The 25,651-nt window shown below is 36.8% G+C and overlaps 1 protein-coding gene across 1 annotated transcript in view; it reads right to left on the bottom strand.

The window, feature by feature from the left end:
• sdk1b (sidekick cell adhesion molecule 1b) overlaps nt 1-25,651 on the bottom strand; it is a 189,864-nt gene that overhangs the window by 7,293 nt on the left and 156,920 nt on the right. The window contains 11 exon segments of the mRNA XM_056771518.1: nt 460-597; nt 1,000-1,186; nt 2,785-2,900; nt 4,817-4,918; nt 5,319-5,375; nt 8,149-8,281; nt 10,011-10,081; nt 10,210-10,313; nt 13,984-14,185; nt 14,430-14,624; nt 20,691-20,789. Coding sequence (XP_056627496.1) covers nt 460-597; nt 1,000-1,186; nt 2,785-2,900; nt 4,817-4,918; nt 5,319-5,375; nt 8,149-8,281; nt 10,011-10,081; nt 10,210-10,313; nt 13,984-14,185; nt 14,430-14,624; nt 20,691-20,789 — 1,404 coding nt within the window.

Raw genomic sequence — 25,651 nt, 5'->3', positions numbered from 1 at the left:
CAAATCTGTTTTGGAAACTATAAAAGGTGCATTTTTCATTTATTTTAATGTATAGACTTTATTGAAGAGGTTACCACAGAGCACACTATATGCCGTAAAAAAGATGGACAACACATCCCACAGTAACTTTCAAAATAGAAAAATGAAGCCAAAATGGCCCAGACATGGCAGGTGACATATTGCACCGAAGACGTCACTCGGAGCCAAAGTCTGCACGATAGTAAGCGAGAGGTGGAGCCGGGGTATCAAGGTCCCGCCCATATTTCAAGACGCAAACTGAAAAATCATGTTGCCACGCCTCATGTTTCTAACGTTTTATAACTAACTCAAATCAAACTTGACGCTTGAGGCATGGGTTTTAATGTCCGGTAGCAGTTGGGAAGGGTGTTTTTAGAGCGGATATAATACAATACATAAATATTACAAGTGACATCAGTGCTTTTTTCTCCATCTTTTTACCATGAACGGGTGCCGTGGGCTCGTAGATGACTCTGTACCCTTCAAGCACTCCATTGGGCTGAAGAGGTCCTCCCCACGACACATTCAATGAGCTCCCTGTTACCTCTGAGAACAGAACATGACTGGGTGGCCCAGGAGCTTGAGAGAGAGAGAGAGAGAGAGAGAGAGAGAGAATGAGATGGTGACTCACTCTCAATAACACATTTGCCAAACCTTCGACTAAAGATAGATTACTAAAGATTTCTTTGATAAAACAACGACCCCCTTGCTTCAACAAAATATTGCCATGCCAGAGACACTAAACTTGTATATCCAGAACAATCCTTTAATTCACAATTATGAATGAGAAATACACAATTATGTTTCCATCCGCCAAAGATAGTTTTGAGAGCCTTGACTGGGATTACAGGAACAGGCACCAGGCTCCAAGCATTAAAACCAGCAGACTGACACAGTTTGATAATGTTTTGGACACCAGCGTCTCGCCGGTTGGTGCATCTGCCTCCAGCTGAGCGAATCAGGGCCCCCAGTGGGACTCACCAGCCTGCAGCGTTCGTCCTTTACGGGCAGCGCTGAGTGGGCCGTCCCCCGCTGCGTTAAATGCAGACAGTTGAATGTGGTAGGTGGTGTACGACGTCAGGTTCTTCAGGTGCACAGACGTCTCGGGAATGAACAAAACAAGCTCCTTCTCTGTGTCATTCTGGTTGTCCTTTTCCCAGTAGTGAATCTGCGGGGCGAGGGAATGGTTGTTATTTACAAATATAAAGGTCGGACACAATATGCGGATGCTTAATTTGTGCATGTGTTTGAATACATTATAATAATAATAATATGTATTATTGTTATTATTAATATTATTATTTATTATTATTGCTGTTATGTTTATTATTATTATTGATAATGATAATAATAACTTGACTGTTACTAATCATTTCTTAGATAATTCCATAAATAATTAATACATAATAAATGAATGTCACATGTATTGCATATTTAATGCAAAAAAACTCTGGAAATGAACATATCTGAAGATGCCACTTGGTTTTATCTTTTGTGTCTTACGCAATGACATTCATCATTCAAAACACTTTTTCTGGTTGCGGTTTACGTAAAGGCTTACACAAATAAACATAATAAGATGTGAATGGGGCAAGAATAATGGGTATTTTGTGATTGCGCTAAGAACATAAGGATTTATGATCAGTTCCTGTTTAACTGTCTGTGAGAGACAGAACTACAGATGGCATAAAACCGAAAACAAGGACAGAAGCTAATATGGTAAAATCAACAAATGACAGTGAGATAAAGGATTAGAGACTGCAAATGAACTGTAGTTTATTTATGCCAGCAAACAGATGGTACGCCTGACTGCTTTTGGAATTACTTTTATCCAGGTTCATGTCAGGATTCAAACTAACTAAATATTTATGGATTACACATTTTCATGTGTTGAAAGTATTGCCCCATAGTGTAACTTGTGATAACACAACATCAAGGATGGCAGGGCTGTAGCTATTGAAGTGAAAGACGAGAACGATTTTAGGGACCCAGAATAATTTGAGTTGTATTGATGTAAGAGTCATGAATAGTGGAACAAGAATGGTCCATATACAGTATATATATATATATATAAACTTAAACATTATAAAAATGCTATTATCATTGTTAAAGATTGCATAACAGGAGATCATGAAAATTACATTTCATGCAGTGTGTAATGTTGCCGTGTTTGAAAGTAAGCAGTCTGACAAGTTGTAAATCCGAATGTGAATGAATAACAAAGTTATTGGCTTGGAAAAAAGGGAGTCGACTATGAATCACGCAAACGAGTCGTCCCTTGTCCGATTTGCCAACCGCCGCGGATTTAACCGACAACATTTTGCTAGGACTGCCCTTAAACACTGTAGCGTGTGAGCTTCATTCCCGGTAGACCAATCACAGCAGACTAGACCATCTGAATAATAACATCAGACTAGGCTAGCGGAAAGGAGGGGATTAGACAGATGAATCGCCGAACGAACCATTTGAGAGTCATTCAAGAAGTAAGGTAAAAATAATGACCACTTATTATTACGAAATAATAGTGTTTTTACACCTTTTATGTACATAAACTAGTTGTTGGACACTCCATAAACCAAAGTAGGACCCTCACTATCACTAGTTATGTACTCTTTAAAAGGATAGTTCTTAAAATTTCAAAATGTGTCCAGTTCAACAAAATTTCCCAAATGTATTTACTTTCGAAAATATTTTTGTGTTTGGCAAGGCAAGAAAAGAAAAAGAAATATTTCAACCCCTAGCGGAGTCACAGTCATTACAGGTCACCTTGTATCCATGAATATTCCCGTTCTGTGTCTCTACAGGCGGAGGCTGCCACTCGACGTCCAGCTGAGAGGAGGAAACAGCTTTCACTTGGATGTTCTGAGGGGCTACTGAAGGAGCTGCAAACACACACACCAGACACACGTGATTACACTTTTAGCTTCAAACTAAATAAACGTGCATGTGGGGGATGAAATGTGTCGTAGCACGAAAACCATTAACTTCATCTGCCTCAGGTGAAGGGCAAATGACATTTCACTGTGACATAATGGACAGTAACTAAACTCAGAGGGAAATAGAGCTTCAGTGCTTTATTGACACACTTCAACGTGTAAACTGTAATGTAACGTAAACAGGCCAGCAAATAAATCAACAAATGTGCATGAGAAATTATTTAGTCAGAAAACAAGATAGCGGGAAGAGACATGAAACCAGCACAGCTATGAAGGAAATTGTTTAACTGTCTCAGTGACTATACACTGAAGTCATTATACAAATCAACCAATCATAAGCAAGTATTTCAGAAAACCATGTACATTTTGAACGGATAACTGATAATCCTTTCAACTACTACTAAACGTTCTACTGGTTCTACTAAACTACTAATAATTCAATTGACTATTTAATAATTAAAAGTATTTGGACAGTCCGCCTTCAGGTCGGTCACACTCATACTTGGTCAAAAGTTGTATTATTATTTTCTGGGCAAAAATGACTAAACACCGTATAATTAATAAATTTACCATTAATATATTACATTTTTAAGGAATTTTATGGTTTTATCTAATATTTCTGAAACAAAGTTCATCTATTTTTTTTCCATTCAGTATAATATAATGCTTTTTCTAGAATCTAGAATCTGTTTAGTAGAATCACTTTCAATCTCATACACAATACCGGAAGTATACAAAAAGATTGGATAGAATAAGAAAAAAGAATAAGATAGGATAGAATAAAATAAAATAAGATAAGGATAAGAAAAGACAGAAAGAGATAGGATAAGATGATAAAATAAGAAAATGCTGTTAGGTATAATAGGTATATTTCAGGATTCGACTCAGTACCAACAAATCCTGAAAGCTATTGTCAGTGAAAAACTGAGGCTGAAAAAGAGGTTGATTATTTCAATCAGATAACCTCCCCAATGCAACCCTGAGCTATCTTAAAGGGATAGTTCAGTAAAAAATAAAAATCTGCAATGAATTACTCAACCTCAAGTCGTTCCAATTGTGTATAAATCTCTTTGAAGAGTGGAACAGAAAGAACAATATTTGAAAGAAGGTTAGCAACGGACATTGATGGGGCACCAAAGTAATAATAATTTTAGTATAATATTTTTGGATAGGTTGAAGACGAAAGAAAATATTTTGAAGAATTTAGGAAAACAGTGTGGAGCACCATTGACAACCATTTTAACGGCAGTCAATGGAGCACCAGAAATGTCAGTTGGTAACATTCTTCCAAACAACATAATTAATACAGATATGGAACAACTTGAGGTTGAGTAATTCATGACAGAATTTTCATTTTTGGGTGAACTATCCCTTTAAGAAAGGAAAGATGAAAGTTTTGCAGTGGCCTTCACCGTCCCAAGAGTTGAATGCTATTGAAATTCTCGGGGTAGATCTCAAACATGCAATGCATGCGAGATGCCTTGAGAAAGCTGCTGAACTAAAATCACAAGAGTATGGAACAAATCCAAAGTAAAACTGGGTAATATAATTAGACTATTAGATGACAAGCATCGTTCAGAAGATCTGATTTCTGCCAAAGATGTTGCTAACTGAGTACTGCATGAAAGGGTGCCTAATTTTTTACACCTGCCACATTTACAGAGTTGTGTTTTTGCACCTGTTGAATAAACAATAATAAAAAGAATATATTTATATATATATATAAATGGATAGATTGTAAGTATAAGGGTATTGTACATCATCATTATACATCACTTTACCAACACTTTTTTTGCAAGGTATGTAGGATGTTTATGGTATGAAAGTCATATGAGATAACTTAATAAGGCATAAAGACATACCGGCTTCTCCAACAAACAGCTCAACAGGTGCACTTAAGGGACTCTCTCCAACAACATTAAATGCCGTCATGACAATCTCATAGCGCCGGTACTTGGTGAGCTCTGAAAAATAATAAATGCAGTAAGATTGAGAAAGAGAAATTAGATGATAGATAGATTGATAGATAGTTCAGAGAAGCGCAGAGAAAGACAAAAAATCCAAAAAGGGAATTTAAACTAGGCGGCATCAGAAAGAGGTAGATTTAAGATGAAGGGTGTGGAAATGAGGAAGAAGACCGAATAGATTTCGATTCCTTTCCTCACAGCACATCATGACAAGACCAGAGGCTAAACAACAAAAACATGATGACTAAAGGAAGTGTTTATTCCAGAGGTAAAGCAAAATGAAGGATTGAACAGGCAGTTTGAAAGCCTCCGGGCAACAATGCGACACTGTTAACACTTCAAAGTTTACAACTATTGAAACAGCTCAGCAATTAAAATAATATCAAAAAATACTTACGAGTTAATTCAAATTCCGTTAATGAAGGGCTGCTCACTGTCTTAAAAGTGCTCCTGGCTGTTTGAGTAGTGAAATAAAGCGATACAGAGGAAGAGACAATGAGAGCGACATTATACAAGAGACACGGTTCATAATGCCTTTGAGGACAGTAGACAAAACGCTTGTCTGAATTAAATAAGCAGCATAACAATGACAAAATATATTTAACTAAGGAAAGTGTTATTATTGGTAGTATCATCATGAACAACAACAACACATTTTACCTGCTAGCAAAACAAAACAAAAAAATCTAAACAATACGGCTCGTTTGTTTGAGACCAAAATTCTAGCAGGGACTGGAAAGAGGCATAAACAGAGGGAGAGACAGACAAATATAAAAATAGACACAGAGACTGAGATGATAGATATACACAAACAGGCAAAGGTATAGATACAGAGATGGACGGATGGATGGATAGACAGACAGACAGACATACACAGACAGATATATGTAAAAACATGTACTGTATAAAGACAGACAGATATAGGTATAGACAGATAGAGATATACAAAGAGAAAGACAGATAGATAGATAGATAGATAGATAGATAGATAGATAGATAGATAGATAGATAGACAGACAGACAGACAGATAGATAGGTAGGTAGGTAGGTAGGTAGGTAGTAGGTAGGTAGGTAGGTAGGTAGATAGATGTCGATTTAGATAGATAGATAGATGGAGGGATGGATGGATGGATGGATAGATAGATATAGATAGAATGTATATATTCTATATGTATATATAAAGAGAGATGGACAGACAGACAGCCAGACAGACAGACAGACAGACAGACGACGACGACGATAGATAGATAGATAGATAGATAGATAGATAGATAGATAGATAGATAGATAGATAGATAGAATGTATATATTCTATATGTATATATGAAGAGAGATGGACAGACAGACGATGATAGATAGATAGATAGATAGATAGATAGATAGATAGATAGATAGATAGATAGATAGATAGATAGATAGATAGAATGTATATATTCTATATGCATATATAAAGAGATAAGGACAGACAGACAGACAGACAATGATAGATAGATAGATAGATAGATAGATAGATAGATAGATAGATAGATAGATAGATAGATAGATAGATATAGAATGTATATATTCTATATGCATATATAAAGAGATATGGATAGACAGACAGGCAGAAATAGATATACAGACAGATAGACAGACGATGATAGATAGATAGATAGATAGATAGACAGACAGACAGACAGACAGACAGACAGACAGACAGACAGACAGACAGACAGACAGACAGACAGACAGACAGACAGACAGACAGACAGACAGACAGACAGACAGACAGACAGACGACGACGACGACGACGACGATAGATAGATAGATAGATAGATAGATAGATAGATAGATAGATAGATAGATAGATAGATAGATAGATAGATAGATAGATAGATAGATAGATAGATAGATAGATAGATAGATAGATAGATAGATAGATAGATAGATAGATAGATAGAATGTATATATTCTATATGTATATATGAAGAGAGATGGACAGACAGACGATGATAGATAGATAGATAGATAGATAGATAGATAGATAGATAGATAGATATAGAATGTATATATTCTATATGCATATATAAAGAGATATGGATAGACAGACAGGCAGAAATAGATATACAGACAGATAGACAGACGATGATAGATAGATAGATAGATAGATAGATAGATAGATAGATAGATAGATAGACAGACAGACAGACAGACAGACAGACAGAAAGACAGCCAGACAGACAGACAGACAGACAGACGACGACGACGATAGATAGATAGATAGATAGATAGATAGATAGATAGATAGATAGATAGATAGATAGATAGATAGATAGAATGTATATATTCTATATGTATATATGAAGAGAGATGGACAGACAGACGATGATAGATAGATAGATAGATAGATAGATAGATAGATAGATAGATAGATAGATAGATAGATAGAATGTATATATTCTATATGCATATATAAAGAGATATGGACAGACAGACAGACAGACAGACAGACGATGATAGATAGATAGATAGATAGATAGATAGATAGATAGATAGATAGATAGATATAGAATGTATATATTCTATATGCATATATAAAGAGATATGGATAGACAGACAGGCAGAAATAGATATACAGACAGATAGACAGACGATGATAGATAGATAGATAGACAGACAGACAGACAGACAGACAGACAGACAGACAGACAGACAGACAGACAGACAGACAGACAGACAGACAGACAGATAGATAGATAGATAGATAGATAGATAGATAGATAGATAGATATAGATAGAATGTATATATTCTATATGCATATATAAAGAGATATGGATAGACAGACAGGCAGACATAGATATACAGACAGATAGACAGACGATGATAGATAGATAGATAGATAGATAGATAGATAGATAGATAGATAGATAGATAGATAGATAGAAAGATATAGAATGTATATATTCTATATGTATATATAAAGACAGACAGACAGACAGACAGACAGACAGACGATGATAGATAGATGATAGATAGATAGATAGATATAGATAGATAGAATGTATATATTCTATATGCATATATAAAGAGATATGGATAGACAGACAGGCAGACATAGATATACAGACAGATAGACAGACGAAGACACAGACAGATGGTTATAGACAGGCAGGTAAGTATAGTTATAGACAGACAAACAGGTAGATACAGACAGAAAAGGCAGACAGACATCACATATATTATTACCTCTGAACTCAGGACTCAATGTTGATTGGTTGGTTGCTGTTTTCGGTTCAGCAGTGGCGTGTTCGTGCGGAAGCTCGCGATAATACACGCGATATCCTACAAGAATCCCATTCACAGTCCCCTCCTGAGGCGGCTACAGACACAGACACATCGAATTTCAATCAGTCCCAGAGTAACAAACCGGCATCTAATTGCTCTATTTAACACAGAGCATGAAATATTCACCTAACTTTTCAGCGTATGACCCGTGATGATACTAAATGAAAGAACGTTAGTGTCAGAGCCTCTGCTGTCTGCTGCTGGTTAATTAGCAGCCAGAAACAGTGACAGAAAGTAATTACGGCACAATGCACACCAGCCCACAAGATAGCACAGATCAACAGAGGACAAGCTGACTGAGACTGCAGGTCAGTGAAGACCTAACCTGACTGTGTTCCTCATTCTCCTTCTCCATTATGGATGTGTCTGTTTAGTATGTGATCAGTGTTATAGCCAAAGTTAATTAAGACGGGGTCAAAACAGACCGGCTTTGTAAATGTATCCTTATGTGTGTGAACGGAGAGCAGAGGTACGTGAAGCGATTACTAACTAATTTGAGGGTAAAGTGTAAGGCCGAGAACCTCCTCGCCAAACATAATTAACATTGAGAGGGCGGCTGAATAGCTTGCAAACAAGTCTGCTATTAAACGCGCTCAGAAGAATTGAACTTTGAACACCTGATTAGATCAAAAAGGGAGATAAGTTGTTTGTGAAACACACAATATAGTCATACACTGCAGGCTACCTAGACTGTATTTTCATTTAAGTGTTTACCTAAAAAGATTTTGTTTACAAAACTGGGCTGTCAAACTGTCACGTTTAATTGTATCCAGAATAAAAATTTGTGTTAACATAATATATGTCTTTGTGCCGTGCATATTCATTTTGTATTTATAACCACATACGCGCATATATCTAGGAAATATATATTACACATCACATTTTTTTATTAGTCATTTAAATTACTGTTAAAAATACATATTATCTAAATATTTCCTAAATATGTACATACATGTTTGTGTATGTTTTTGTGTTTATACATACAAAAAATGAATAGAACATAGTACAGTACATTACAAAATTTTATTGAGGAAGCGATTAATCGCAAAAAGTTGTTTTGATAGTATAAAAGTTACTATTATATTTTTGTCAAAAAATGTTGCACAAACATCAAGAATACACAATTTCTGCGAGTGATGACGTCATGGTTGATATCAAGAATGCACATTTTTACTAGTGAAAAGGTAATTACTGATATCAAAAATAGTAATTGTTACTACTAGAAATTATATTCTTGATATCAAAATTGATCATTTTTACTAGTAAAAACATAATTGTTGATATCAAAAATTAATATCCTAAGAATGATTAAAAGTTAATTTGGCTTGCCACAGGAAACTTTAATAGTGTCATGTAGTATAACTTTTTTTTTAGTAACCATTGCCTAAATGTATCGTAAACAATGCTATACTGAAAAACTGAATTGAAAATTGTATTGAATATTTCTAATATTGTGGCATGTCCAACTCTGCTTAACTTGAATCAACTGTGAACATTAAAAGTTTTGCTTGTTTCTTTAATTATGAAGTAGCCTGGGTGTTTACCTATTGATGTCAGAATGAGCTAATTAATTTTCATGAGCGCATTCTTTGGCATTTAGAAACATGCTTCATGTTAGGAGACGTATTTGAACTATTTTAAAACGGTTGCTAAACTATCAGGTAGTTATTTGGTTTCAGTGTATTTTGAATACCGGCTTAGAAAGTAGCTACACATGTAGTAGGGCAGCTCCCTTTGTGTTGGAACAATGAACAATGTTTTACCTGCCACTGGACGATCACGGATGTTGTTGTGGACGGTTTGACATGCAAAATAGTAGGAGCTTCACCCGGTTCTAAACACAGAAAACCACAATTGATTCATTATTTCATCCATCTGAATCAGTTTGATCCGTCCATCCTTTAACAAATATTAAGATCCATAAAAAAACAAAAAATGAGAATACATGAACTCTAACATTACCATCTTGCAGCGTGGTAACCGGCTCGGTTTCCTTGCTGAAGGCGCTTTCACCCACATCATTTGTGGCCATCATTCTAAATTTGTAAGAGGTGTACGGTTTCAACCTGCGGGGGAAAAAGATACGTTTTAAAACACAAGCTAAAGTAGATCGTTTTCATTTTCCATTAGAAACCACAAGATATGCGTTTTGGGTCTTCTTTTATGAAGAACATTAAAGAAATGTGCTAATGCTGGAAACATATCATAGAAAATGCATCCGTGAATACAAGAAAATGACCTCAGCTCAAATCCAAAAACAAACCACGATCTGACACGATTCCTACCCAAAATGCAACATGCTTGTCTAGAGAGGAACAATATCTGTTATATCAAATGCAGTGCTGCAGAGTTTCTGTGCATCTAATGTACCAAAGCAAACCATGTTGACATATTCCAGCAGTGGAGTTTTACTTTTTTATTCTTGCTTATGAATTGAGCTCGAATTCGCTTGTGATTTCAAGAGATCCAACTTATATCTAACTACAGAAACCGTCAATGTGCTTTTGACAAGATTAACAATTCCAACGTTTTTAATTTGACTCTAATGATTTTGTTTTAATCGTATCGCGATGTTAAATTGTTGTCATTTCAGTTTTTCCATTACAGAGATAAGCTTTCTCAGCAGCCTTGATCTTCAAGTTAACTAACATTAAAAGGTAATGAAAGAAATACCAGGGAAACTATTAAACCAGCTTGTCTAACATCAGCGAGGCCATAACTCAAGCACATCTGAATAACAATTCAATTTATAAACAACACTAGGTATAAATAACAGTGAATTAGAAAATGTGAGCAGACTGCCGAAATTCACCAGATACTGTGACCCTCAGGATGAACTCCTGTAATTCTTCAACTCTGGATTATTATGATCGGAATCATAATTCATTCAAATCATTAGTTTATCATTAGCCAACACAGATTTGTTTTTGTTTTTCAAACTTCGAAGGGACATGGGAGGAAGACACCGCAGGGGGTTGTGGGTAGACTACAGTATATCAAAGTGGCCCATCAGTGGGTTGTGTGTGTCTGCGTGTGTGAATGTTTGTGAGCGATCAATTAGGAATTTGAAAAACAGGTCTGTAGGGGTGCTTGTGTTGTTTTACGTGTGTGTGTGTCTGTATGTTTATAATTAGGGCGTTGAAGACAAGGACTGATAGTGGCATTTCTGTTTTAATAGCTGGAGGCATTTCCTTTGAGAATCAAGATGGTTTGAACACAAACATCCTCTCGGTTGAGAACACTCGCTTGGTGCCATAATAAAAGTGTGTGCGTGTGTTTGTGTGAAAAAGAGCTTGTCATAGCGCTGTACCGACAATATGTATAGACTGAAAATATACACGAAATCAAAAGATGAAAACAAGAATAAATTAGTGCTTATAACAAATATCGATATTTCGATACGCATCCAAACTGGAAAGTCTGAAACAAAAACAATATTGGGAAGTTTTGTGTCATAACGATGGGGAAAGTTAGGAATGAACGCACACCCTGTTTTTTTTATATTCTTTAAACACTCACAAACACACAAAAACTGCGCAACATATACTACATAATGCAAAAAACAAGTAAAACAAGTTCAATATTGCATTAATATAAACACAAACATTGTTTTTTCGTGATTTTGATTTCTGTATATGTAAATGTATTCAATGCCACATGTTAAAGTTTGGTTTATGTTAGGTTGCTAATATAATAATTTCAGAATGTAAAATTTTAAGGAAGCAAAAAAACTATTTTTTTTTCCACATCATGACATCTGAACTATTTCCTTGATTTAGTTATTTTGAAGCTGTAATGAACAAGGTTAGATTGTGTCATACTGTCAATATTTTATGTACTGGTTCAGCGGCACCAGCAAATGTTGTGTCGCTTCCGCAAAAAAATTATATAATAAACAATAACTATAAACAATAACTCATGAGTAATTTAATTTACTACAATTAATATAGAATAACATATTTGAATAATTTAATATTTATATAAATTAAATACAATTTTTTTGTTATTTAATAACCGAATGTGTGCATCTGCTAAAACCTTATATTGGTAACACGTCGTCACGTGATGAATGAAAGTCCATAGAATGAAAAGTGTAGTGTGACTTCGGTAGCCTATTAGAGATTTCACTAAAGCACATTGTAAGCACAATGGTCGTAGACACAGGATGCGATCTGACGACAGTCTGTATTATTATATTTTCAATCCACAAAGAAACCAATCAAGTGTTGCACGCACGCTCACAAAACTTGCCCCTGTTAATGCACAAACGCATGATTTCCTTCCTTACAAGCATCATCTCACTCTCTCAAAAATGGTCTCTACACACACTCCGTTAATACAGCTGGAGCTCGCTGGAAATGCCAAAGACAGCCAACGCTGCACACCATACATACATCGCTTTACGATCATCTCGATGTCTTTGTGTTGTATAGATGCCTTATGATATGGCTCACTAAATGTCAAGGAAATCAAATTAAAAAGACAAGCGTGTGGGTGGCGAGTAGGTTCAGAATTCAAGAACGCTCTCACGGCTCCACTACACAATATGTTGAGAAGGATGGCGTTATGTGGTAAGCATCTCTTCGAGTGCTTGAGCTCAATAAATCCTTCCCCTTAATGCATGTGGACGTTTTGAGATGTGAGTGGAGAAGGCGGCGTGAATCAGCCAGGTGATGATAAGAAGAACAGGCAGGTGAAGAAATATGCTGAAGGATGGAGGGCAGAAAACAGGTTAGCGAGCGGGCGGAGCTGAATGGATGTGTGATTAGATATGAGGCCACCTGATGGTCAGACTGATTATGATTGCATTCTGCTTTCGACACATTCGCTCTCTCTGGGTTCTTCTGTATGATCTCTTATCTGTGTCTGAAGTGGATGTCTGTAGTATAAAATGCCTTAAATGTTTATTTTTTCTGAGATTTGGTTCTATTGTGAGATATACGCGTCATTTTGATGGTTTTTAACAAGCTTTCGTCCAATCAGCAGAAACTATCCCATTCCAACAAAATACCACAATGTTTTCCGGTTTGATTTGTCATTGTGTTTTTTGACTCTATATTTTGTTTACAGAATTGTTATCAGTTTTCTTTTGTGCCTTATGGCCACGGTACAGAAGACGTTTTCTGCCAATTAAAAAAAACATATATTCAATAATAATAAACAATAATGACAATTCATCATTTTATAAAAAAATATGCTAAATATGTGCCAACATTGAAAAGGAAATGATTTCACATATTGAAATGGTTAATCTGATTTTTATTTTTATTCAATTGATTTAAAATGGCTTTCATTTTTTACCATGGTAAAATCATTGTTTGAGATGGAAAGGAATGTTTTTTTAATTTATAAGGTTGTACCAAGATGATATGTTCAGGCTGCCACAAGGTATTTATAAAAGATAAAAGAAAGAAAACATAGTGTTACCATGGTACTGTGTTTAAAAAAATGGTAAACCCATGTCCAAAATTAGAGTGATGGACTAAATCAAAAACACGATGGTACCTTTCTGTACAGTTTACTACGTAAAACAAGAGTTCATTTTGAAATCCCATTTTCACTTATGTTCATGTTCGCATCCAAAAATCCAAAACTACAATGAGTTTAACCCTCATCCTGTTCTGTGCATTTTAATGCATTCAGTGATAAACAACATTATGCTATAAATAGTGCACGCTCCGTCTTATGTGTGGACAGGCAGTTATGACTAATCCGTAACAGACGTGTGTGTCTTACCTATCCACATCCCAGGAGGTGTTGTTATGACCGATTGAGGACGTGTGGGTCTTCCATTCTCCATCCGGCAGCTCTAATGTCTGCAGGGTATAGTAGCGCACGGGGGACGAGCCATCTCCGCCCGCTGTCCACTGAAGACGAAGCTTACGGGACTCCACCCCTTTCTGCGGTGTGGTCAGTCGGCGAGTCGGCTGAGGCCGTTCTATAGAAAATGCATGGGTATGTCCGTACTTATCATATGTTGGTGACCAATCAAAACTGTGACCCATTGACTTCCAATGTGTCCATTTCTCAAAATATCTTCTTTTGTGTTTCACAGAAGAAAGAGTCATACACAGAGTTGGAAAGTCATGAAGTTGAATAAATAATGATAAATGTTTTATTTCTGGATGAAATGTTCCTTTAAATTGGGTTGTTTTTCTCCACCATTAACCAGATTTTCTCACCTCTTTTCTCTGTCGTTATGACGATGGCTTCATCCGGTGGTCCCCATCCCTGCTGTGTACGTGCCTGGATTTGAAACACGTAGGCAGACTCTGGGTTCAGACCGCTTACTGTGAACTGCCTCGCGTTGGACCCCACCTCCACCGTGGTGAACTTGTTGGGGTCATTGACATCCAGTCGGTAAGAAATCTGATAACCTACAGCAACAAAACCAGAATGAAAAGGACACGATATACAATGGATATCAGTCGAGAGTAGTTGCTATATTTATTACAAATAAAAGTTATGTTCAACGTGCACTGCTGTTTTCTACAAGATGTTTCATGCAGATTGAAATTTGCTTTGTCAAGACCTAGTGCCAGGATTGATGCCAAACACCAACGCGATAAATCAACTTTTTGGAAGCACAAATGAGATTAGGAAACTGCTACAGAGGTTTCATTGTCTGCCTTGACACTTTCCTAGACGGATTGCTACGGAAAGATTCAAGACGAAAACTGCTTGAATTCTTACTAACAAAACAAGGACAACTCTGCACACATAAATAATAATAAAGCAATAAAAAATAAGAGCTGACTTTTCTTACTCTAAATAAACAAATAATAATGTGTCTCTCTTAAAGTGAGACGTCTCCCAAAAAACACACCATCGAGTTGTTCAAAATGTGCATAAATGTCTTTGTTCTGAGGAACACAGAGAAGGATATTTGGGAGACTGCTTACAACCTGACAGATTTTGCCTCCCATCGACTGCCATAGTAGGAAATAAATACAATAATAGTCAAAAGTGCCCCAGTACTGTTTGCTGTCCTACACTCTTCAAAATGTCTTATTTTGTGTTCAACGGAACAAGATTAAGTATTTTTTCCTAATATGGTAGTCAATGGGGGCAAAATCTGTCTGGTTATAAGCATTCTTCCAAATATCTTTCTCTATGTTTATCAGAACAAAGAAATGTATACAGATTTGGAACGACTCGAAGGTGAGTAAATGATGACCGAATTTTCATTTTTGGGTGGAGTATCACTTTAAAACGTCAATTGCATTTAACTAATATTATTATGTTCATGTTCTGTATACAGATGATATTGTTCCATCCAGCAGTCACTCTTGACTTTCTCACCACAGACAAAAACATCTTCCAAAAAATTTGTTCACTGACTCACAGAGAGGTTCCCAACACTAAAGTTTTCTGCAAAACTGCTTTGAAATTATGTGCATGTGCATCGATCTCAGTGGCAACAACATAAACTTTATGTGGCCCAAACTTAGATTCCGATAGACCTTTACAAAGTATCAATAACTGTTAAGTAGTTTAAATTTAATTAAATACTACTTATCTACAAAAATGTAAAGACTAATATTGCAGTGCATTTATAGCATACAACACACTTTCAAGTCGTCATGAAACACAAATAGCTGTGGTGTTTCATTTTTAATTCTTCAGAATTGTGTGTATATTTGAATGAAATGGCCTCCAAAATGAGGATAAATAGGATTTAATAGTTTTGGGAATTTATTTGGATTGTTGGAAATTGGAAATCTGGCCGTTGGACAGTCACCGCTATAGTCCCAACCTCAAACGAAGAGGAAAAAATCTTGTTTTGAAGAGAACAGGAAGTTAATATGATAATAGATTATGAGTGCACATGAACTTATAAAAATAATGACATAATACAAATTAAGAAAAAAATAAGAATTGTCGTCAGTCAGTCTTGTGGTTAACATATAGTTATCTCGTTTCTTTGCCGATCCCGCCCCCCGATCAAACATTTTGAAATCAAACATGTCTCAAGTTAGCTAAATACAGTATCAATTACACAAGTTTACAACAGTAGCCTTCCTTCATGAAGGAATGAATTTATCCTCATTTAAAGGAAACGCTACGACCAAATTGTCCTGTTTTTTATACTCTACAAGCATGTTCTTATCTATAAGTGCTGAAAGAATGTTTTTGAAACTTGAAGGAGGATGTAGAGGGCTTTGTAAACGGGAGAATCCTGTGAATGGCCGTGAGAGGATTTTTTTGGGAGAAAGTTTGGTGTTAGCTCGCACCGTTCTGAGGATTAGCACGGCGCTACTGAGCCGAGGGTGATTTCAATTCAATGAAAATCTCTTTGCTTCGTCTTGTCTTCTTAGATTCTCTTTCACCCTTTCTTTCCTTTTCTCTGTTCCCCTTTCGGAAGGCAGAGCTTGCTAAGATCCGACTTATTAAGAGGCCATCGCTAACCCAACCCAAAAAAGCCCAGAGGGGCCTATGCAAAATCCTCTTCTTTTCTCACTTGTTTCGGAGCTCCTTCTTTTGATGGTATTTCTCTTTTGTGCATGTTACGCTAGGGGCAGGAATCAAGACCTTTTTTTCACACTTTCCTCCGATGTTTTTAAAAGTAGCTTTCGCTGCAGAAATGGAGAGATGAGGGCGAGGACTTAAATATGGCCAAAGGGTCATCTGTTCAATTGTTCAGACAGATTGTTTGTTTTCTTCGTCATTTATCATGCTAGAGCTGTGACCCATGCCAGGTGGTTAGGTACTCATTTTTTAAAGTCTCGGTTGCCGTGGTGAGAGCAGTAAGCCGTGTAATTGGTCGGATCGTCGGCCCTTCAGTCAGGAGCATTTTATTTGTGCGCCCTGTTACCACACTGATCACTGATCCCTAACCAGAGGACACATTACAGCGGACACTCGATGGAAAGAGAGCAGAGAAAAATAATCTGGATAGAGAACATTACAAACATCCATTATGTTATAAAAAATAATATAAATGCAAATTCTGTGAACTTTCACCATTTTATATCAATGCTATATGAATATGGTAATCAAACAATGGCAGATTTGTACCTTGGTATTATTATCAGATACCGTCATTGTACCACAAACTTGTAGAAGTGTATGCAATAACAGATCAGACTGGTACTGCGGAGCCAGGTCATGCAAAGCCTTAAATGTTAACATAAGGATTTTAAAATCAATATGGTACCTGACAGGGAGCCATACTAAGGTGAAAAGACTCACCAGACCTGGCCCCAAATAGAATTCTAGCAGCCGAGTTATGTACATATTGCAGTTTGTTAATGGAGGTTTGAGATACTCCAGCAAGAAGACCCTTACAATAGTCAATACTGGTAAAAACAAAAGAATTTAACAACCTCTCAGCATCTGAAAAGTACAACAGAGGATGTAAGCGAGCTACATTTCTCAGATGGAAAAAGGATGTCTTAACCGTATTCTGAATAAAAGGCTCAAATGACATATAGGTTATATTGTGTTCAATGTTAGGCTATTAGTCTTTTACGCATTTATGCAAGAGATAACAAGCCAAACCTCAGAATGGAATCCAGAGGATTTCACAGCATTTCTAGATTCGTAATTTGCACAGCTGTAATTCTTTATTAGGATTATGCTAATTACGAATGACCATGCATGCACGTCTTTTTTAGGAATGATTGGAAACATGTTTAACTATCAAATCTGAAGTTTACGAAGTATTTGTGAATCAGGAGGAGAGTTTTCGGGAAGATCCGTTTTAAGCGCAAATCACTCAAATTTTTCATGAATGAGACCCATTGTTTCTAATTGACGTTTATTTGCAGAAGATGGAAACCGAAGAAACAGGTCAATATAACGGAAAAGGTGCTCTGTATTTTTTCAGATCTCAAAAACTGCATAAAATATATTATATATACATTGTAGTGGAGTAGGCGGGGCGAGACCGTGGTTTGAGTCACGTAGGAGATCGGGAGCATATAAGAGAACGAGCGACCGGACCGTCGAAGAGAGAGGACCGGGCCCGAACATGTTTGTATTTATATTTATGCTTTGTTCGCCGACAGTCGGCCGTGAGGGGCCGCCGGCTGTTATTACTTTATTAAATGTATAAATGTTTGCCGGTTCCCGTCTCCTTCCCTGCCTACTTTGAATCTCTTTACATATATATTCACTTTTAAACAATACAACAATAATATCTCTAGATGTATTTCAGAAAATTAAAAATTGAATCAAAGTTTTCATGTGTTTTGTCATGCTGTCGGTCTTTCACATTGATGTTGAATGATTTTTATGTCACTCCTGAGGTTTGATTTTGTTGAAAGTCAACAGACACTGGACTAGAATGGTTACAACACATCAAGAAATGCTGAATAAATGAAAATTTGGAATGGTCTCTTAATTTTTTCCGCATTTTTCCTTAATTCTTGTCCAATAAATACCTTTCAAGTAAAAAAATGTGTCCATTTTTAATTTATATTTATTTATTTATATGGTTTAAATTAACCTGTGGTGACACTTAAAACAAATATTGTATAAATATGCCCCCTGGACATCACCTTTGGGCAAAACGTAACTAGAAATACATAAAAAATAGTCCCATCTATATATCAAGTAAATAAATAAAAAAGAGGTGTACAAAGTAACTAGATCCACTTTGGTTTCATACTCAACATAAGTCTACAGTTATGTAATCAATTGGATCTCTTTCCATCAATATGATAGTGGTGTTCTATATTTTTCACAAGTTATGCATGCTACTTCGCACTGTTATTATATAATTGTTTGCGACTACGCCGCAATTGGTAATCCAATAAATATGCATGATTTCTGTCTCGCCAACAAAGCTTAAATTGAAACTCAAATTGAAGCAGAAAGAAAACAAAGGGAAAACAATGAATGAAACAGACTGGCAAAAAAGAATGAAAGAACGTCATTATGTGTGAGAGAAAAAAGAGAGAGAGCTATTAAAGGGCATAGAGAAATGAGACACCAGCGAGACCTCGGCCCATCAATCAATATTCACCGTCAATCTCTCGCTTTCAATACATTTCCATTGAAACTCATTCAAGATTCATAATAAAAGGTTAAAATGCAATGAAACAACAGTTACGTATACACATTACACCACCGGCGGCACGGCACGTCTTTAATGCAATATAGCGATAATCCAGTTCAGCCCTAAACGGTTTATGGATTTGATGACAGAAATCCACTGAAGGTCACCGTTCGAATACTGCAACGCAGCTTCATTCGCATTGTAGACAGACGCGCCGGTAATTGCGAGAGCAATTGACTGCTGTTGAGCGCAATCACGGAACAATGACATACTCTTTGTGAAAGTCACATTAACTCCAAACCCCAACGTATGAAATATATTACAAAGATCTGAGAGGATAAAATGAGCGTTGGAACGCTGACAGGACTGCTCTGATTGAAGCTCTCGGCTTTATATCGCTCAATCCTATGGGGACCGATTGATCCAATCAGGAGGGAGCTCGACGCGAGAGCTCGTGCGCGGCGGGGACAGAAGGCGAGAGATCATTCGAGGTAAAGAGGCTTCACGTTTATATCACTATTAAAGGATTATATGATCCATCACGGATGGATAAGTGTCCGTTATCCAGTCATCTAGAGCCGCTCGCACCCGAACGACCCATAATCTTGACAACGGCATAACTGAGTCGGTATAATCTCATTGCGATGAGAAATCCCAATACGAGAAAATCTCATAATGCACAGACATGCAGTTTCAAAGGCAGCTGTGGTGTAAAACAACATTCGGCTATTCTGACTGGAATTCATTACACAGCTTGTTGCTGTCAAAGTGACGTTCAAATGTGCTCGAATGAGAGGTAATGGGAGAAAACCGGACATTTTAACACAGGTCCCAAAAGACAACTATGACAAAACTTAAATTAGTTTTTGCAGTAAGTCAATTATTTATGTTGTCGTTTCATACTGTAGCAATTTATGTGAGTTAAAGGTGCAATGTGTGGGATTTTTTGAGGAATCTATCGACAGAAATGCAATATAATCTACATAACTATGTCTTCAGAGGTGTATAAACCTTTACATAATGAAGAGTTATGTTCTTATTCCCTTATAATGAGCTATTTCTACTTACATACACCGCTGCTCTCCTTGCATGGAATTCACCATGTTGTTTCTACAGGAGTCCTAAATGGACAAACTGAGCGCGTTTCCTAAAATATGTTATCTCCTTTGGCAACGATGCAAAAATGTACAACATCTTAGTTTTGTGTCAGACCCCGTAGTGCTTCGAAAGGGTGGGATGAGTGGTGGAGTGAGCTGTTGGTTGCAATTCGCAAATCGCCGCAAGATGCCACTAAATTTCATGCACTGGAACTTTGATAGAAAAGCACACACATTTTGCACAAAATTTCCATAAGCATTTTATAAAAAGTCTTTGGCATCTCATTTAATATCAAGCTGTATGTTTTTGTATGAGGGGGTGTGAGCTTTATGATTTCTCTTACCCATAATAATACCATTTGGCTCGGAAGGAGGCTGCCAGACAACCCTCACAGATGTGAGTCGCACTTCTGGAAACATCAACCTGACAGGTGGACCAGGAACTGTGTGAGAGAGAGAGAGAGAGGCAGAGAGAGAGAGAGAGAGAGAGAGAGAGAGAGAGAGAGAGCGAGACAGAGACAGAGAGAGAGAGAGAGAGAGAGAGAGAGAGAGGTAGAAAGAGAGAGAGACAGAGAGAGAGACAGACAGAGAGAGAGACAGAGAGAGACAGAGAGAGAGAGAGAGAGAGGTAGAGAGAGAGAGAGACAGGCAGAGAGAGAGAGAGAGAGAGAGAGAGAGAGAGAGAGAGAGAGAGAGAGAGACAGAGAGAGAGACAGAGAGAGACAGAGAGAGAGAGAGAGAGGTAGAGAGGCTTAACAATATCTTTATTGGACCATTTGTTTACCTCAATACAATTTTCTCACACAATTTTCATTCCACAAGTTAAAATTCCTATTACTACACATTTAAAAACAACATTTCATTTTCTCCAATTTGACAAAGTACTTCCCCCACTGACCAAATTTCAGAAAACATTACAATATCACTGACCAATTTATAATATGTATACTCTATCTTGATTCTAGCAGTTATCATCCATTTTAGTACCATTTCAGCATCAATTGAACCTATTCCTAACATTTTATTTTTTCTAGTTTTCCATATGGACAACTTAGCTGAACCCAACAGAAAATTAAGTAAACATTTCTTCCTCCTTTCTTGAAAACAATAAATTGGACCGCTTATAAAAATCTGATGAGAAAAGTTTTCTCCAAATTTAATAAAAACTTGCTTTAAAAAATTAAACATTCCCTCCAACCTAAAACAATCAATAAATAAGTGATTAACTGTTTCGTCTAAGCCACAAAATAAACACGCTGTCCCCACTGCTGGATTGAGGTGTGCCACGTGTCTGTTCGTAGCTATAGCCCCGAACATCAGTCTCCACTGCAAATCTGCAGTACGCTTTTCAACAGGCAACTTATATGTAGACCTCCAACATGCCTTAAAATCTGTCCCAAACACTTCTGACCACCTCCAAGTCTCCACTCCTCTCAGCACAGCCTGATGCGTCACTTTTACACACGTTACATACAGTTCTTTCTTCTTAACCTCTTTAAAACTCCCCAACTCGGGGTACTCAAATGATAAAATCGAATATCCAGTTTCCTCCATCTCCTCTTGCACAGCAGCAGAAACTTTGATGGGTGGAAATGAATAGTCCTCCTTCAAGTCCTGTGACAGTGCCTCTCTGCAGGCCCCAGGTAGAGCTGCCCACACCTCCTTCATTATTCGTCTCACAAGTCGAAGAGATCTCAACCCCGTAACACTCTGTAAAATCTCAGCTGTTTTCCAGTCATCACCACTTCTCAGATCCCCCAACTTGACAAACCCAGCCTTCACAAAGCAGCTTTCCACCGCTTTAGAGGACAAAATCCTTGTTCTTATTAATGGGTTATGGAACAGCGGTTCTCCCATTATCCAGTCCTCAGGTTGTAAAATATCTCTGTGAATAACAAATGTCTTTCTCCAAGCTGTTATCATTGACTTATAAAAAGGTGTCAACTCTTTCAAATCCACTTCATCACTTTTCAGTAAAAAAAGCTGTTTATCATACAATAGTCCAGATGTTTTCCGCAGAAGAGCACAAGCAACATTAATCCATCCAACCTTCTCCTCGTACAATAGTCTCTGGGCTGCTTGCAATCGGAAAGTATTTATGCGGCTTCGTACATCTATTAGGCTTTGCCCTCCTTCAATCACTGGTAGATAAAGTGCCTGCCGAGGAATCCATTTTTGACCAGACCAGAAAAAATCCACCAGTTTCCTCTGAATCTCCTTAATACTGTCTTCTGGTGGCTCAAGCACATTCAATTTGTGCCATAACATAGAGGCAGTCAGGTTGTTTGTAATTAAGACTCTGCCTCTATAAGATAGTTCGGGCAATAGCCATTTCCACTTAGACAACTTAGCAACAACCTTTCCAAGCAGACCCTCCCAGTTCTTTTCTTTATACTTATCAGTGCCCAAATACACCCCCAAAACTTTAAGACCTTCCTTTCCCCATTTCAGTCCTTCAGGAAGTTGAGGTGGCCCCGTATCAGCCCAAGACCCCACAGCAAATCCTTCACACTTTGCCCAGTTCACCTTGGCTGAAGAAGACTTTTCATAAAGATTTAAATTTTTACACAGTATCTGAATATCATTTTGACCAGAAATAAAAATATTTACATCATCCGCATAAGCAGACACAGAGTACCTTAGCCCTGAATTATCTCCTGGTATCATTAACCCTTGTAACTCATTTCTTAGCTTACACAATAAGGGTTCTATCGCTAAACTATAAAGTTGTCCTGATAAAGGACATCCCTGCCTGATTCCTCTTTTAACAGGGATTGGACAACTCAGGCCACCCCCTATCTTAAGCAAAAGTGAAGCATCTTCATAAAGTATTTTTATCCAAGAAATAATATTCTCCCCAAATCCGAAAGTTTTTAAAACAGAAAAAAGGTATTCATGACCTACCCGGTCAAAAGCTTTCTCTTGGTCAATAGATAAAAAACCCACATCAAGATTGTTTCCAATAGATAAATCAATCACATCTCTCATAAGAAACAAATTGTCCATTATTGTCCGCCCAGGGATACAATAAGTTTGTTCACTTTCCACCACAACATGCAAAATATTTTTAAGTCTGTTTGCTAAACATTTAGACAATATTTTATAGTCTAGACACATTAAGGACACTGGTCGCCAATTCCTCAGCAATCCTAGGTCTCCATTTTTTGGCAGAAGTGATAACACAGCTCTTTGACAGCTTTTTGGTAGACAACCTCTTTTAAAACATTCACAAAATACATTGTACAAATCTTCTCCTAAGACACCCCAAAAGGCTTTATAAAACTCAGCCGGTAAACCATCAATTCCTGGTGACTTTCCTGTAGAGAGCTGTTTGACCGCCTTCGAAAGTTCATCCAAGGAAATCATTACATCCAATGAATTTTTAATCTCCGAGCTTAATTTAGGAAGATCTTGCAAAAACTGGTCCTTAGATCCAACATCACAGTCCATCTTACCAAACAGCTCTTTATAAAATTCAATGCCCATTGTTCTCATTTCTGTTGGATCTGAAGTAATAGTTCCATTTCTTCTTTTAAGATGAAGCATACATTTCTTTTGTGCTTCCTTCCGTTCAAGTCCAAAAAAATAAGCAGTTGGAGCATCCATTTCTTTAATTGAAGATATCCTCGCTCGAACTAGTGCACCTTTAACTCTTTGTTCCAACAATGACTTCAACTCTATTTTTTTCTTTTTTAAAATATTCACTGAACCATCATTAACAACATCAATCATTCTTTTTTCCATTTCATTAATCTCAAACTCCAACATTTTCACATTTCTCTTCATTGTAGCAGTAGCATTATAAGAAAATTGTTGACAAAAAACTTTAATCTGTGCTTTTCCCACCTCCCACCATTGAGTCAGATTTTCAAAATTATTTTTTCTCTGTCTCCAAATCTCCCAAAAACTACAGAATTTCTCAAAAAAATCTGCATCTTGTAGAAGTTTTATATTAAAATGCCAATAAAATGTAGGTCTTTCAATTTCCGCAACATTATAATCTAAAGTAACCATATGATGGTCTGAAAAACCATTTGGGAATATATTAGTATTAGTTACTCTATTTATTTTTGACTTACTTATATATAACCTATCCAGTCTCGCTCCCATCACAACAGAATCTAAAATCTTTATCCATGTATATTGCTTCACCAACTTATTTCTACTTCTCCACACATCCACCAACTTTAAATTATTTGTGATATCAAGTAGTAATTTACTAGATTTTGAGTGAGGCTCATCCCCATTCCTATCCAATAAAAACTGTGTTGTGCAATTCCAATCACCTCCTATTACTACACATATATTGCCATCATCATATTGTTTTATTGCATCACTTAATTTTTGATATGTTATTTCACGATGCCATCCTATATTCGGGGCATACACATTAACAAAAAGGAATTTAACACTTTTAATTTCTGCTATAACTAATAACACTCTTCCTTTTTCTACCTCTATTGTTGTCACAATTTTTAACTCCAAATGTTTTGAAAAGAGGATTGCAACACCCATACTTAAATTTGTTCCATGACTTAATTTACACTCTCCTTCCCACCATCTATACAACTCCAATTCATTATTACTATCAGAATGTGTTTCTTGTAAAAAAGTTACTTTGATATCATTTAATTTAATAAATTCAGAAATCAATGCTCTTTTGACCCCATCTCTTCCACCATTGATGTTTAAGGATCCTACTCTTACATACTCCATAATAAGGTTCAAATGGAGGGTAAAGAAAGACAGAGAGAAAAGAAGCAATAGAAACACCCTTAGTGAATTAGACATCATTTATATCTCCTTTTTTTCAGGGTTCTCCCCCCTCTTATTTTCGTGACAAACTTTTTCAAACGAAACCTCTTCCTCCTACTTAATTTGTCCTCTCCAACTCGTTTCATCCAGTATAATACAGAACTTTCAAATTTCTTAGTGTCAGCAAAGTAATCCTTCACTTCTGCTGCTTTCCCGAAAGTCTCATCCAGAAAGGCATCTATTTCCTCCAAAGCATAACACTTATCACATCCCATCTGAGATAAATTTGACGCGTCTGATCCATCTGACAACTCGTCATCACTATCTTCCTCTCCTTCATTTTCAACCATCTCTTCTGAATTATTACCCTCTGAGTTCACTATCCTTAATTGATCTCCATCGACTAACATCACTTCCTCAACACCCTCTACCTTCTCCACTTGCTCTGTATTCTTCTCAATTTCCGTCATCACCATCTCTTCAGTCACCTGTATCTCACCTCCATTAACATTCTCTATCACTTCAGTAGACACTTCAGTAGTATTAGTCT

The sequence above is a fragment of the Triplophysa dalaica genome, chromosome 2 (genome assembly GCF_015846415.1).
Source record: "Triplophysa dalaica isolate WHDGS20190420 chromosome 2, ASM1584641v1, whole genome shotgun sequence".
NCBI classification, from domain to species: Eukaryota; Metazoa; Chordata; class Actinopteri; order Cypriniformes; family Nemacheilidae; genus Triplophysa; species Triplophysa dalaica.
This window is presented reverse-complemented; position numbering and strand designations above follow the sequence as displayed.